General features: G+C 54.6%; 1 protein-coding gene across 2 annotated transcripts; it reads right to left on the bottom strand.

The window, feature by feature from the left end:
• Window positions 1–5557: 5557 nt before the first annotated feature.
• DYNLL2 (dynein light chain LC8-type 2) lies at window positions 5558–12588 on the bottom strand. Of its 2 annotated transcripts, XM_048324671.1 has the most exons (3): window positions 12467–12588; window positions 9046–9184; window positions 5558–7446 (listed from the first exon to the last, which is right to left on the bottom strand). In XM_048324671.1, the coding sequence occupies exons 2-3, from the start codon at window positions 9175–9177 to the stop codon at window positions 7309–7311; spliced, it is 270 nt and encodes an 89-aa protein (XP_048180628.1). In that variant the 5' UTR covers window positions 9178–9184; window positions 12467–12588; the 3' UTR covers window positions 5558–7308. The 2 variants fall into 2 exon arrangements, with proteins under 2 accessions (XP_048180628.1, XP_048180627.1); XM_048324670.1 differs by lacking the exon at window positions 12467–12588 and having other exon boundaries at window positions 9046–9206.
• Between the last annotated feature and the right edge of the window lie 3129 nt (window positions 12589–15717).

Below are 15717 nucleotides of genomic sequence, written 5' to 3'. Positions count from 1 at the left end.
CTTATCTCCCCAGAGCTGGCAGAGGCTGAGATGTTTCCATGTGTGCCTTCCCCAGGAGATGGTGGGGACCTGGGGGACACTGTTGAAGCCTGGCTGGTGGCAGCACAGCCTGCAAACACCTCCCCCTCTGTACAAAATAGCGCAGACCTGCTTTTTTAGCGTACACCCAAATCTGTTTTTATCCATTGTGTTTACAGAACAGAGGCATTCAATTAACAAAGAAAAGCGACCCACCCAGCCCGAGAGGGGTGCAGGAGCAGGGGCTTCCATCGTTGCCGGGGGGCTGGATCCCCAGGAAGCTCCGTGAGCCCTTGGGAAGCGGCTGCCAGTGGAGCAGGGACCACGGGACCCAGAGCTGCAGTGACCTGCTGGGAGCTGGAGCACGCTCTGCTAGCACCCTGCCAGGGATGCACACCAAACATGAGCTAATCCGGACAAAAATAGGAGTGAAATCATAATTCAGATGCATAATTCATGTGCATAATTTTTCTTGCTGTATATTCTCCTGGGATGTATTCTAGAAACTGCTTTCTTTCCCCTCCCCTCCCCTGTCCTTCCAAAAAGTGCCGTAGATGCAAATCATTGGAGGCAGCAAGAGGTAGTAGCTTTGCTGGGTTACTAAATAAATGCTAAATTTGTCTGAGTTTCTAGCCTACATCTTGGCAAGTGATGCAGATTGAAGCTGGTGTAGAGACACGCAGCCTTGTGATAATCACAGGATTTTAATTGCTTTCATTGTGAGCCCTGGCTACTGATTGTATCTGCATGGAAAACTGTAACAGTTTGCACTTGCAAATGCTAAAAATGTTAAACAATAATGGCAATTAAGAGATAATTATAGTTATTTTGAAGCAAGGATTGTAGTTAAGGCTCCAAGAAGACATCCCAAACGAGCAGGAAGCGTTGCCCTGTTTACTGCACAGGCTTCAAGCTGCTTTTTGTATGATGTGAGATCCACCAGATTTAATTGCTTAATGATTTTCTATAAAATATTTAAGTACCACGGTATCTTTAGCCAGCCCAGGCTCTGTCTGAACTGCATGTGTCAGTCTTGCTGGAGGATGGAGGCAGTGTCCGAGCCCTGGTCTGGCACGCACTTGCTGAGTCACCCAAAGCTTTTCTTCTGCTAATGACAGCACAGAAAAGTTCCAGGGGCTCCCCCCCAGCACCCCTGGGTGGGCAGCCTGTGGAAGGGGCCTCATGGGTGCCCACCCCTCGGTCCCCCATGGTTTCAGAGGGAGCCCTTGCAACATGGGTCAGGATTTCCTCCATCCAGGCTGACCCACGGAGCACAGATGCTTTTGGCCAGGTCACTTTGAACCCTCTGAGAAAGCAGGGCTTTGAAACCCAGCTTTAGGAAGAGGTTGTGTCCTTGTCGGAGCGTTCTGGGCTTTCCTCAACAACAACAAAGGCATTTATTTTTTTCCAGAGCCATGTTCTGGGCCGGGTGCCAGCCGGCTGTGTGCAGGCTGCGGCGAGGCCCGGCCTGGCTCCGTGTCAGCCCCCGGCCCTCCCCGCCGGAGCGGCCCCGGTAGCCGGGCAGGCAGCAGGCGAGCAGCGGCAACCTGCGCGGGATGGGAGGGAGATCACACCCTAAACCTGTAATCAAACCCTGCGGGGAAAGGGAGCCCTGCAAGAAGGGATTTCCATCCCTCTGACTCAGCTTAGGCAGCACGGGGCTGAGGCTGGGGTCACACACGCCTGGCTCAACCAGTACAGCCAGGGGAAGCCTTTCTCCAGTGCCCTGCTCACCCTGGCCAGGGTAAAACGTGGGAAAACCTCTTCCCGAGGGCCTCAGTGCAGCGTGGCAGGCAGTGGGAGCACACGTCCAGCGCTGCAGATTCCAGCCCCGGTCGGAGGGTGTGTGGGACTCGGCTGCAGGAACAAAGGGCGTCTTTCACTGGCTCACCCCGCACAGGGCCGCCGAGGCGAATTCCTGGGATGCTTTTACGGGCTGCTACCAATGCACAGGCAGAGCTGGGCTCCCAACAATCTCCTCCCCCTGAAAGCACTTCATTCACAGCCGGGCTGGAAGGACGTGAAAGAAAAGGCCGTGCACATGGTTAAATGCAAGGGGGCCCGAATGCCGGGGGGTCAGAGCGCTCCCCAGGAGCCGCCCTGCCCCAGGCTGGGAGCGAGGGCACGGAGCCCAGGGGTCTGGACAAGCAGCCGGGCTGCAGCCAGGCTGCTCCGCAACGGCCATAAATCATGGGAGAGGCGTTAGCAAGGGAGGGAACAAAGGACATGGAGAGATGCCATGGCATCTGGCAGGGAAGGACCGCGGCGGCTGCACCAGAGGATGGCGTCTGAGGAAAGCCTCTGAGCCAGCCCAAGAGCGTCCCGGCCCCAGGAACGAGAGCCGGCCCTGCTCTGCCTCTCCCCAGCCCAGCCCTGTCAGCATGGGGCATGTGGGGACATGGGGGATCATAGCCTCCCACCTCACCCATGGCCCCACAGCGCTCCTGAGATGCCTGTCCAGCACTGCCCTGGCCCACTGCTGATTTTTCTGTCGGGCCACAAGGAGCTCTGGCACACTGGCTCCAAGTCCCCACCACCAGGACGGAACAACATGGCCTGCAAAGGCCACTACAGCAGCCTGAGTCCACGGGCAGTAGGGAACATGCTGCACCAGGCCTGGATAAAGCTGTTCCTTGAACTTAACCCAGGGCCAAAGCCTGCTGAGCAGCAGCTCAGGCTGCCACAGGGGAAGGGACAGGAACTGGAGTGGGGTCTTCTTACCCCCTATTCTGGGTGCTGAGCCCACCAGTGCTCAGAGCACCTGCCACCACAATCAGAAGGGCTGGCAAAGGCACTGACCTGATGATAAGCAGTTATTTGTCTCGTTGGTAATGAGTTATTACTCAGCCTCAGCTAGACACTGCCTTAAGGAAGGAAACATCTGATCATCTTTTAATAAACACAGTTGGCTCCTGCGAGGCTCCTGCAGCTCCTGTATCTATAAAGTGCTCCAAGACACATGGCTTCTGCACAGACAGAGCTGCTGTGAGTCACCGTCTGGGAAAGGGTGTCAGGATCCTTGCTCAATAAATAGAACAAAGGAGGGAAACCTCGGGTGGGCAGGGATGGCACTGCCCTGCTTCCTTCACTGTGTGCCACCGTCCTCCTCAGGATTTACCCAGCACAGGCTCAAAGTGAAATAAAAATGATTTCCATGTTCTCTCTCTTCATCACTAATCGCCTGCAAAAGCACTGGGAGAAGGAACAGGTCCACTGGGTACTGGGCTTTCCAGCGACAGGCTCTGCTTCCACGTGCCCGGAGCGTAACACTGCAATGCAATGCTGCAGGCTGCTTGGGAGGGAAGGACAGCACTGAGCTGCAGCCTGGGTGTTCCCACAGGAGCAACTCCCAGGCCTGTGCTGCCACTTGTCCCTTCCCAGAGTCCCAGGTGGTCACAGAGACGGGGAAGAACATTGTGCCAGGCAGGCAGGGAGCAAGGCTGACACCTTCTCCCATGGCTTTGCACCATGCTCACTCTGCAGAAGAGTAAAGCCCAGGCAGTGTCTAGTAGCGATGCCCACAGAGCACAGCTCCCCAACCCCAGCCTCTCTGCTCTCCAGTGCCACACAGCGCTGCTTTTGTAAGGCACTTCCACATCTGGAAGAAATACTCTGCATGAGAGATTGAATGACTTGGCTGGTAAGAGAGAAAACAATGTGACACTCTCTCTCGCCAGCCACGAACTACACCGTTCCCTGCAGCAACTGCACATCTGCAGGCACATCTGCACCCAGAGCTCACCCACAGCAGCAGCCTCAGAGTCCTCTGCACCCAGGCGCTTTCTGAGCGCTTGTGAGGCAGGACAACATAAACTGAGTTTACATTTCAATAGCATTTTTGCCCAAACACATCTGGAAGCAGTTTCTTCCTCCAGATGTTCCCCCTGCAGATACATACCTTCCACTCGCTGTCCCAGATCCAGATGTTTCCAAATAGCTTGAAACTTAGCAGCCATCCTGGGAACAGGCCCTTGGTCTCTCCAGCACAGAAACAGTTAATGCTCTGAGGCATCATCCAGGACACCTGTGCCTGGTGGAAACTGGAGACAAAGTGGAACCCAGCAATGGAAAAAGTCAAAGCCAAGAGCCTTGTCAGCTGCTGGGGAGCGGGAGGGGAGGGAAGCAGGACACAGCTCCATGTTCAAACCTCCCCCTGCTCTCAGCTGTGTAGAGGGAAGCACTGCTCAAATTTAGGCAGTTTGTGTCTTCCAGGACCCCAGTGCTACAAGGAAGATGGTTTAGGGGAAAGACTGCTCTGTTTCACTGCCTAGTTCCTGAATGTGAGCTACAGCTCCTTTTCCTCAGCCTGAAGCAGGATTCCTACTGCAGTGACACATCCAAGGAAGGACCAAGCCCACTTTGTACTTGTGTGTGTCAGCTCCAGGGCACACCATCCCTCCAGCCCTGGCAGGGCCTCCCCATCCCACCAAGGACCGATTTTCAGCAGTATCACAGCCCCTGGATACATGGATGGAATGGAGATTTCCCAGCTGAAACTCAGGCTGGAGAAGTGTTTCACAGGAGGTTTGGATCAGCAGCCTCCTGTGCTGCAGCTGGGGTTCAGGAGCCAGTTTCTCTGCCACTTGCTTTGTCAAAGGGCTCTGTGTACCAAGGGAGCTCGACTAGCCCAGCCCCACATGGCTGCACATTTCCTTGGAGCCACAGTACTGACCCAGCCCGAGCCAGGCCTGGAATGCAGAGCCCCAGCACAGCCCAGCTGGCACTCAAGCCCAGCAATTCCACTTCCAGCTAAAAGGCTGGGGCTGCTGAGAAAAGAGCATCACTGCCAGCTCCCCTAAAGTAGAAACCACCCCTGCTCTGGGGCAGTGGCAGGTGCAGGCTGGAGCAGATGGCCCGTGTGTAACAGCCGTGCTGCTGCCTGCGTGGAGCGGCTCGGCGTGAGTCACGCTGCTCACGCTGCTGTTACTGTGCCACAGCAGAGCTGTTACACTGCTGTGCTTGGGAAGAGCCCACAGCTTTTCCAGAATATCACGGAGGCCACAACCCCAAATTTAGGTTGCATCAGGAGCAAGATAACAAGCGGAGGGGGTCGTTTAAGGGTAAGCCTGCAGCCCCCACACTGTGAGAGGCATTAAACATATCAGATGCAGCTCTCAGCTTTCTCTCCAGCACAGGGAGGAGGCCTGAAGGGAAAACCTACTTTCGTGGGAAGCAGGGAGACACCTTCCTGTGCAGGAGCCAGGACACCAGCTGCTGTACCAGCCCCTGGCTGCCTGAATCCATTAAGAGGTCAGCTCCAACCCATTCAGATCCAGGTTACTCAGCACAGAGCATCCCCTCAGGGTGCAGCAGGACACAATTCCCTCAATCCCTCCCTCTGGCTCAGCCTTTGAGGAGAGCTGGAGGTCAGCACCAGCACAGAGGGGCCACCTAAGCTCCTCCCATCATTTTTCCCTCCATGACCTGCCTTCTTTGGGTCATCAGCATCTTCCAAGGCAGAGAAATTGCTGCTCACCCTCTCTGGACAAGGACAGGCTTTGCTCAGGACAGCTGGTAAGGAAGAAGAAACCAGAGGCTGTTTAAATGTGTCAATTCACCTTTAATGTTTGAAAAAAAAAAAAAATGGTATTTGAGCAATTGCAGTTATGAAGGGAACAGATCTTGCTCCACGAGAGACCGTGAACAGACTCACATTAGACTCATGCTTGGAAAAAAACAAACCCAAAACGTTCTCCTTTCAGACCCAGAGTGGAGTTCTGAAGAGACAAGACCACACGAGTGCCCCAGACAGTCCAAGGCACATTACCCCAAGTGCAGACATTTCCATCAACATGAACTTATGACAGCTACATTCTTTCTAGTTACAACTTTGTTCTATCCATAATACAAAATTAGGCATACTTTGGATTTTGCACAGAGACAAGAAGGACTTTTACTTCAGGAAGTCATCAACCTGGGTCACCAAATCATTTCACAAAGAGCTCCCTTCACTCTGCCCTTTGCCCCCAGCAATGATTTATTCCCAATAGCAAATTAATCTCAGAGACACAAGCTGGGCTCACCAGCCCAGTGGTATTGCCAATGCATTAGTCAGCAAACCAATAATCAGAGCTTATAACAAGCACCAGGGATTTACTTGCCATCACACAGCATTTCTCCACACCCAGATCAGAACTTCCTGCAGCGTAATCCCGAGTCAGTACGTACTAAGACAACATCACTGCTGAACCTATTGGAGACCAAGACATTTGTCTGCCTTTGAAGCAGATGTCACATGAGTTTCCTTCACACAAACATCACATGTAAATTTAACTTCTTGGTACTGTGCTTTAAGAACAAAAGCAGATATCAGAACATGGAGGACAATCCTCCGGAAATAGCTTATTAGCTACAGAAAATAAAATAAAAGAAAAAAAAAAAAAAGGAAAAAAAGAGACAGTGGCCACTTACAAGTCTTCCACACGACTAGCTTGCTTTAAGGAGAGCATCAAGTTAAGGCAGTGTTGAGACAACTGGCTACAAACATGCCGAATAGAGCTGTTGTCAGTAGTCACCAATTTGATATCCCACTCCGTTGCGGGGCCAGGCCACGTGGCTTTAGAGCTCAGTATCAAGGTCTAAAGACTCCAGCCACAGGATGCTGCTTTCTGCAACAAGCAGGAACTCAGAGGCTGTTTTTGAAGCCTTCCAGACCAGGCTGAGTTGCTTACTCAAGTCTAGGTCAATGTTTCAGCAGAGCCAAAAATACAGCGAAGGGCACTGAGCAAGAACACCGAGGGGTGCCAGCTGCAAGCCTGTATCACAGTCAAAGGTGGAGTTCACCTTGGGTGTGGAAGCCACGTCACCCAGAGCCACCCCACCAGCTTTCAGGAAAGGTCTAAGACCTGCCCCGAGGGTACTGGGAGAGCCAGCTCTCTACAGTCTGCAGGGTGGGACAGAGGCTCACACTGGCTTTGCTCCTCTTTGCAAGATTAACAGTCTAACAGGACTCAGTAAGGAAGTCAGGGGCTTTTGGCCTGCCCAAAGAAGTTTTCCCAGCCTCAAAGAAGGAGTTACCAGTGAGGGAGCTGTTGTGGAATAGTTTTATTTCTTCCCACGTAAAGGCCATTGTTTAAGCATTTACAGGTTTCCTAGTGCAATACAACCAAAAAAAGCAGTAACAAAAAAATGCCGCCTTCTTCCCAGGCAACTAAACAGAAGTAGATTTTTACTGCAACATATACACATTAAATATAGTATACAGTCCATGCAGCGGCATAGCCATGTTAGAGGGAGTCGTGGCTTCAGCCATCAGTGCATTACAGTCCAAATTTCAATCGCTCCTACTTCCTATCCAGACTTGAAGAGAAGAATTGCAACCTGACCCAAGTAAAAATAGATGAAGTGCTTTGTCTCGTGTGTTACATAGCTGCCAAAGTTTCTGCCAACAATGCAGTGCCAAGTTGGGTTGTATTTCTTGTCAAATTCCTGAAGAAAGAGAAGAGAGGCATTAAGGCCAAGAAAGCCCACATGAAAATAGTTCTAAGCACAAATTCCGAGCTGGTTCTGTTCACACGCTATCACCTCTCCTCCCACCTGCAGCATCTTGAGATTCCCCACTGCAAGACACTATTAAATTAAGCAACCAAACCTCTGCACTGGATTGTTTGAAGGATTCAACACAAGCAAAACATCTTCTGAGCCTTGGAGCACCATCAGCCCTGGGCAAGAAGAGCAGATGCAAGAGCTCTCCTTGGTACAGCCCTGTGTGTAGGCTAATCAGGGGAATAATTCTCCTCTCCCATTCCAAACCCACTCACAAAAAATGAAAAAAAGTTTTGGCATGTCTGCTCTAGCAAGGCATCTGAGCTTAAAGGTCACCTAAAAAAAAAGGAAGGAGGAAAAGCCTGGCTTCTGCTATTTGGGACTTTTGTACACAAAGGGGAGAAAATCCACATTGAAAATAAGCAGGCAGATTCACAGGCCAGAGAGCACAGAGACCCTCTGACAAGAGGTCAGAAGTGAGGAAGCTGACTGCTGGCTCAAGAGTCTTCTCCTACTTAGCATGCAGAATAAAGACCATTTTCCTCCCTCTGATTAACACACCCAAGAACATCCTCCCCTCCCCTGAGACAGAGCCAGAAGAACAGACTCAACATCCAAGATTAAAGCCAGTTCTAGTTCTCAGACAGCAGAAGAGTTTGAGCTCTTTGCAGGTAACCTTTGAAGTAAGGAAAAGGCTTTCTTGCCAGGTCATGAAGGTGCATCAAATTGCTTCCCTCCTCCCAACACACTCATGAAATAAAGGCCAACTTCTTTTTGGATGCCTTCTGTTGCACTCCCTCCCTTTACAGGCTGCATTGCCCCAAGCACTTAGAGCTAAGTCATGCCTCAAAGAGATCTGAGAAGTCAGGAGACACCTTTTAATCCTTTGCCTTCAAGCTTAGATTACAAGTAAGGCCCAAACACCAGCCGAAGTGCCAGGACTCCACTGCCTGTGAAGTCACATTTCCCTCCTCTAGAAGCACTTTGCCTGACCATTCTGAGAAGCTGCTACAATGGGAACCAACAGCTCCCCAGGTACCATCAAGCATAAGACTTAATTAACAGGCTCCTGCAAATGGGGAGACAACCTCTTCACCAGCCAGGGCAGCTGCTTGCACTGTTTCTATCACAGCAGCTTCCACAGCCCCAGCACAAGGCCCATCCTCCTGCACAGCACCCATCCCAGAACCACACATGCACTGCTGCCCACCAAGTGAAACATCAGGATGATCCCACCTGCACTGGTGCTGCAGCTCTGTGGAGCAAGTCCTAAGCAGAGGCAGCAGCCAGCCCTTTCCAGGCTGGCAAATCCTGAGGGACAGCACTTGCAGTTTGCTCAGAGCCTGCCAGAGCTCTGCCATATCCCTCCCCTGACCTTGGAGAAGTCACTCCATCCTCTTGAAAACAGCAGTAAAGCAGCCAAGAAGCCAAGTATCTTCTCCCTCCCAGCACGCAAGCATGAAGCCTCAGCCACTCAGCTCCTGACAGACTCGGGAGCTTTGGGAAGTCGCAGCCAGCACAGCACCCTCATCCCGGAGTTACCTTCTTAATATATGCTGCAATGTCCTTTTCTATGTTGTACTTCTCCATGGCCTGTGTAGCACAGTCTACAGCATCCTGCTGCATGTCCTCGGACATGTCCGCATTCTTGATCACGGCCTTTCTGTCAGACATCGTGAACCTAAGGCAGAACATAGATTCCTTTAATCCCTTCCCAAACAGGAGATGCTTCCTGTGCATTAGAGGTTGTCCTTTCCGTGCAGGCTGCGTCACAAGCCGATACTACAAACCCCTGTTATGGCCAGAGTGAGTTTATCGGGGTTGCCTACAGCACCCCCAGGCCAAGGTGCCCCTTACAGCCACAGCACCAGCACTGGCTGGAGGTTAGATCAGAGACAGTCCAGCACCACCACCTGCATTAACCACACGCAGGAAAAGCTTATGTGTGGGAGGAGACGGGATCTGCAGAGAGCCACAGCCCTCCTGTACATTAACAGGCTACAGCCAAGTTTGCCTTCCAGGTGTACCAGTGTTTTGGAACATCCTCCGCTCAGAGCCTTGCAAGCAACAGATCCCAGACTGTCTGTCACTGGCACAGAGGCTCAGGAAGCACATTCAGAGCAGCAGTGCTTTTATTCTACCCCATCCCAGGTGTCACAGTTCCTGCTGCTAGTTTAGCCTGGAAGAAGCATTATTCCACATTCAGCCATCATCATCCGCTCACTTCCCTGCCGCTCTGCCATGAAACCCAGCCTTCAGCTGCTCCCACAGGACAGAGCCAGTCTGACAAGCCAGAAGCAGGTTAACACCACACCGCAGCCTGGAAACAGGGCAAGTCCCACCAGAGAGCCAGAGCTTGGCAAAGCCCTCCTTTTCCTGCCCCCTCCTCACCCAGGAACCACAAGGCAGATGCCAAAACCAGCATGCTACTGCAGCCCAGGACTTGTAGGAAACTGGGAAGTGCTGTTCTGGAGTGAGGTGTGCAGCCCACTTCGCTCTCAAAGTGCTTTGTACCAGCCACTGCAGCCGTTAGATCTGACATGGCCTTTCCAGTGAGGTGTTCAGCACTGGGAGGTTTCCAGCACAGTTCATATTAGCCTAAAAAACTAGGATTTGACGATTCCAGCACCGCAGTTTTCCTTCAAGCCCTGGAGAAGGAGCACCATGAAAGTCCTGCTCTGGTCACCACAGCCCTCATTCCCATTCCCCACTCAAGGGCTGGGGAGGCACATGTTACCTGGGGATCCAGGTGATTGCACCAAGAAGGACACAGCTGCTCACCTTGCAGCAGCTCTTATCCCAGCACATTAAAACTTCGTGGAAATAAGCTTCTTAATGGCAAGGAGTGCCTCCAATCAAGCCTGCTGAGCACCATTAAGTTTCCTAAATCCTTTTACAGCACTATAAGTCTTGAGTGATACTACCAAGCATGTTTTGAAACAGTGAAACTACACATTTTTAGCTCTGCTGTGGAGTGAAAAAAATCTGCTGCAATGATCACTTCCTGGAAGAGTCCCAGAAAACTGAAGGAGTAGCTTTGTTACAGCAATTAAAGGAGCTTGCTACCCAGAGAGAAAGAGAATCCAGTTACATAATTGCAGCCCTCTATTACAGTACTTCAATTCTTCCCTCTGCCTTCGCTTGAAGACTTCTATTGCCACCTTAATTTATACAATTTAGATGTAGTGTTTAATAGAGCACTGCTATTAACACACACTAACAGCATCGGGAGGAATGACAGGAACTGAGCTCCAATGCCAACAGAGAGAACATGCCCCTATCACAGCGCTGGAAAAGCCACTTCCTGGCCGTTTGTTCCTTCCCATGCTGTGGCTACAGCCAGTGGGGGTTTGCCTGCAGCCCAGAAGCCGAGGGAAGACACAGCTCAGAACAGTCCAAACTGCCTGTAGATTTGGATTCACCACCCAGGAATCTGACAATCCCTTGCAAAAGTCTTCTGGGTGTCCAGTCCACAGGAAGAGGGAAGCAGCAGAAATCCACTTGTGGGTCGTTCTTCCAGAAAAGCTTCTTTAGGAAAAGAGAGCAAGCAAGCCCTCACACACACACCAGGCCTTCACACACCTGCACTGCTCAGAGAGTTCAGAGGGCACCTGCAATTGCATAACCATGCACAGAGTGACCTGCAAAAGGCACCTTTCCTCCTCATTGTTTAGGCGAGGACCATCCCAGTGCAGGCCTGTGCTGCCACGGGCGACAGCACCAGAGGGAAAAATGATTATCCTTCAGAAGGGCTGCACGCGCTGGCCAGGAGGCCTTCCCCAGCATAGCACCCTCCCCTGCACTGCTCCAGGGCACAGCATCCCCCGTGGCCAACCACAACAGGGGCTGGCAGTGGCTGTGCTGCTGGAGGGAGGGTCTCCTGCACCTGCCACAGGAGTGTCACACCCTGCACCCAGCTGAACACCAGAGAGCAGGGCCCCAGCCTCTGCTCATTCCCTGGGGGGTTACAGGGCCCACCCTCCCAGGCAGCCCAGCAGCACCACATACACATCATAACTCTAAACCACAAGATCACAGGTGGCCCTCGGGGTCTTGCCACCCAATCTGGCCCTCTCCGAGGAAAACCACAAAGCCCCAGCACCCATCTCAGGGCAAGATGGGCCTAGGAAGGGGTAACAGTACAGCTTCAGCAGCCACTCCTTCCCCCCAAGGGCAGGATGTGGTCTGTGAGGACGAAGACCACAGCCCCAGCTACCACTCCAGGGCAGTATGAGGCCCCGGGAGGGAAATCAGGGCCAAGCCAGCACCCAACCCTTTTCTTATCAGGATAGGATGAGATCTTAAAACGAGCATGAGTCCCAAGCCCAGTACTCCAGCAGGACAAGCTGGGGCTTTGGGAAGAGCATGAGACACAAGCCCCCTGGTAACCACTCCTTTCCTCTCCGGACAGGATAGAGCCCTAGAAATGAGATGGGGCTGAAGCCCAGCATCCACCACCTCCCCCATGAGGACAGCATGGATCGCGAGGACGGGAGCAGCCACCGCTCCCCCACCAGGGCAGCACAGATCCCACGGCTCGGAACGGGGCCCAAGCCCAGCACCCACCGCTCCCCCACCAGGACAGCATAGATTTCGCGACTGGGGACGGGGCCCAACCCCTGCACAAACCGCATCCGCCACTCTGGCCGAAAAGAGCCCTGGGGGGGGTGCGGCACAGCCCCTTCCCCCACAGGACTCCCGGGAGCCGGAGCCCTGCGTGACCTTCACGGGGGGAGCTCCAGGGCCGCCCGAGGCCGCGGTGACCTTGCCTGGAGCGGGGCCGGCTCCGCAGCGGCGAGGACCCCTAGGGAGGGGCGGGCTCCGATCGCTCCCCAGAGCCCGGTCGCGCCCGGCCCCGGCAGCGACCTCCGCCCTCGGGGCGGTCCCGCCGCCACCCCGCACAAGGAGCGACCAGTGCCGGGCGAGGCTTGGAGACCCCCGGTCCAGCGGAGGCATCGCTCACCTTCACAGTGACAGGGCCACCCCGGGAGGGCGAGGCACGGCACCGAGGAGGAGGTGTGAGGAGGCCCGGCCGCGCTGCCTCAGCTCGCTCCGCTCGGCTCGGCGCCCCGCGCGCTCTGCGCCCCGGCGCCGCGCCGCGCTCAAATACCGCCCCGCCCGCTGCGGCGCGCGGGCCGCCGCCACCCCATTGGCTGCGCCGCCCCGCGCGCCGCGCACCCATTGGCTGCGGCGCTGCGCGGCCCGCCGCGCCCGGCCCGTCCGCCCGCGCTGTTCTGCCTACATCCTGTTTCATCCCACAATGCCGCGGGGCGGCGCGCGGCGGGAGGGGCGGGGCCGGGGGGGCGGGGACGCCGTGAGGGGCCGCGGCCGGTGTGCGGGGCCGGGGCCGGGGCCGGTGTGAGGGGCCGCGGCCGGTGTGAGGGGCCGCGGCCGGTGTGAGGGGCCGCGGCCGGTGTGAGGGGCCGCGGCCGGTGTGAGGGGCCGGCGGTGCCCCGGGGGCTCCGCTCCTCGGGCCCTGATCACCGAGGGGGGAGAGCTTGATCCCCTGGAGCGGCTGATCCCTAAAGGAACCTTTGTTGCCATAGAGGGTCATGATTTCCCTGCGAGGGTCCCCTCTGCTTTGGGGACCCCGATTCCCGGCGGGAGCCTGAACCCTCCTGAGGGGAGTTCACTGGGTTGGGTCACACACCAGAGTGTTCTCGGTCAGAGGGCTCAACCTCGGTCAAACCCAGTCCTGTCTTGGTGATGAGTTGCAGCTTTGCACCTCAATGGCACCTTTCACCTGAGATCTCCAACCTGTGATGGTCATGGATCTCCTGAGCCTTGACACGTCCTCCCACAGCAGCACATATTTCCAGCTGAAGGGCACTAGCGGGAGAGAGGGACCTGTGAAAGGTCCCTGAGGTTGTTAGCACCCCATTTGGGACAGATCCATGTTCCCTGGAGCTGGGCGACATACCCCAAATGTCCAGGTTTTCAGGTCACAGCAGGCAGGTGCTCAGTGTCCCCCACAGGACTCAGCATCTCCCCAGACACATTTCCCACTCCTGAGCACATCAAAAGTGTTCCAGTGTTTCTTGGGGTTTTCTTACAGTGAGCAAAGCCTCGGGAATGACCAGCTTTCACTAAACTGCCAGCCCCACATCCTGTGGGAGTCACCGCTTTTCCCCTGGGATGTCTCAGGGCATCCTGCCAGGTCCTTTTCCTGCCAGCCTTCTTTTGTGTGGGAAAGCTGATAAAATCCCAAACCCTGGTACTGTGCCGCCGAGAATTGTGCCTGCACACCCAGAGGCTGGGGTGACGTGTGGCTCTTTGAGCTGCTTCACCGTATGTTCACCCTGAGAACCTGTGATGTTCCACAGACACGTGAAAGCCAAGAGGGGAGAACAAAACCTCTCTGTTCACACACCTGCCCATGAGCTCTCGGGATCCTGTGCTGGGCTCGGCACTGAGGGATCACCAGCCCGGCAGGACCCTGGCACACGGTGTGACCCCGATGTTTTGCACACTTGGCTTTCCTGCCCAGGGGTCCCGGCACACAGGTGTGACCCTGGCATTTCAGACACTTGGCTGTCCCACGCGGGGCTCCTGCCCTCGGTAGCCGTGCTCCAGGCACACACCTGGACCCCGCTGCTCCCGTGCGCCCGTCTGCCGGGCTGGCCACCAGCCAGCTCCCGTTTTGGTTGCTCCATTTCACTCGAGCAGCAGTGCCAAGAAGCCCTTTGTAGAAGCTACCTGAAGAAAAACCCAGCAAATCAAAAAATCCTGATTCCCGTGCTGCCCCCATTCTCATTATGCAGTGAGAGGGAGACAGCGCTGCCCAGGCTCAGCTGCTTCTTAACAAGACCAGTTTTAATTGCCCGCATGGCCTTGAGAACCAAGAAAACCATTCCAGGTCCTGAAACCTCCCTGATTTGATTGCTGAATGAAGACAAGCTTACAGCTGGTAACAGCACCCAGGGGACAGGCTGGATTCCTTCCACGAGCCAGCAGCCCCAGAATGGGCCGATCCCTTTTGCTAATGAAATGGGTATTTCCTGGTGTGACCTTTGCAGCCTCTGAGATACTGGTCAAAACTCCCAACAGCAAATAAAATATTTACTGTTCCTTAATGGGTCCAGACTTGAGTTCCTGCTTTAAGAGAGAAGTCAGCAGCACAAAAGCAAGTGAGGATGAATGAACACTGCAGCGCCCAGCACTGAGGTTGTACAAGCACGGGGGGGACAAGGCCATGCCCGGGCAGGTGACACAGTCTTGGCCTGCCCGGCCAGAGCAGGCCAGCTCCCCAGACCATGCTGCTGGCCGTCGCCACACGGCTCCCGGAGCGCCTGCCCACGAGGGCAGCCGGCTCTGCTCAGGTTCGCTGCACCACGCTTGGCTGGGCTATTTATAGCTCTGCCGAGTCTCTGTTGAGGCAGCAGATCTGAGCCTTGTGGATCTGTTTTATGAGCACCCCAGACCGGGCGGCGCAGAGCCTTGGAACGGAGCCGCCGTTCGCATCGGGGAGGTTTGTGCTCTACTCTCAGTGCTGAGCCAAGGCCCGGCAGCTGATGGGGCTCGGCAGGTTTTAAGGCCAGAGGCAGCTGCTGGGCGATGCTTATCCTGTCTGTCCCACCCAGTGGGAGCCCCGGGCTTTCCCATGAGGACTCCCACTACAGAATACCCTAAGTTGGAAGGGATCCACAAGGATCATTGGGTCCAACTTTTAACCCTGCACAGGACATCCCCAAGAGTCACACCACGTGGACCTCCTGGTATTTTCCCGGTGCAGAACCAGCACTTCTCTTCATCCTGTCCTGGAGAAGCCCATGAGCACCTTCAACCCAGGGCAGGAGGCAGCTGCCCTGAGGAGCAAAGGGACAAGGTATCAAAGGGTGGCCCTGAACCCAAATGGTGACAGTCTATAGTCCCCAGAGCTGGCTCCAGAGCTGGTGGCTGCTTCTGTAATCCTAGTGTAACCCTATCCCAGTTACATCCTGCCTCCTCCCAAAGCATCTGCAGCAAGAGGAGGTGGAGGAGCCCTGCTCCTGCCTGGCTCAGTCCTGCTCCTTGCACTGGAAGGAGTGTGGCCTTGACAAAGAAAGTGCTTTGAGGATAGATGGAGGGAGACGCGTTCCTGAAGAGTGACAAAAGGCATTTGTTTATAAATTCCTCTGAGTGGACTATATAAAACACTTCACAGAGATTCACAGGAAAAGGGCCTGGCATGACAAGCAGTTTGCCATCTAAGGCTGTGCTCCTCCTGCCCCGTGG

Source organism: Corvus hawaiiensis, chromosome 20 (assembly GCF_020740725.1).
Source record: "Corvus hawaiiensis isolate bCorHaw1 chromosome 20, bCorHaw1.pri.cur, whole genome shotgun sequence".
In the NCBI taxonomy this organism is placed as follows: domain Eukaryota; kingdom Metazoa; phylum Chordata; class Aves; order Passeriformes; family Corvidae; genus Corvus; species Corvus hawaiiensis.
Note: the sequence above shows the minus strand (reverse complement) of the source record. Positions and strands in the feature narration are given on the sequence as shown.

Bases quoted from the DNA above. Each gene is read 5' to 3' on its own strand.
- DYNLL2 (XM_048324670.1), bottom strand. From the start codon at position 9,198: ATGTTCTGCCTTAGGTTCACGATGTCTGACAGAAAGGCCGTGATCAAG. The intron at 7,447-9,045 runs GTAACTCCGGGA...CTCTTTCTTCAG, and splicing joins TTGCAGCATATATTAAGAAG to GAATTTGACAAGAAATACAA.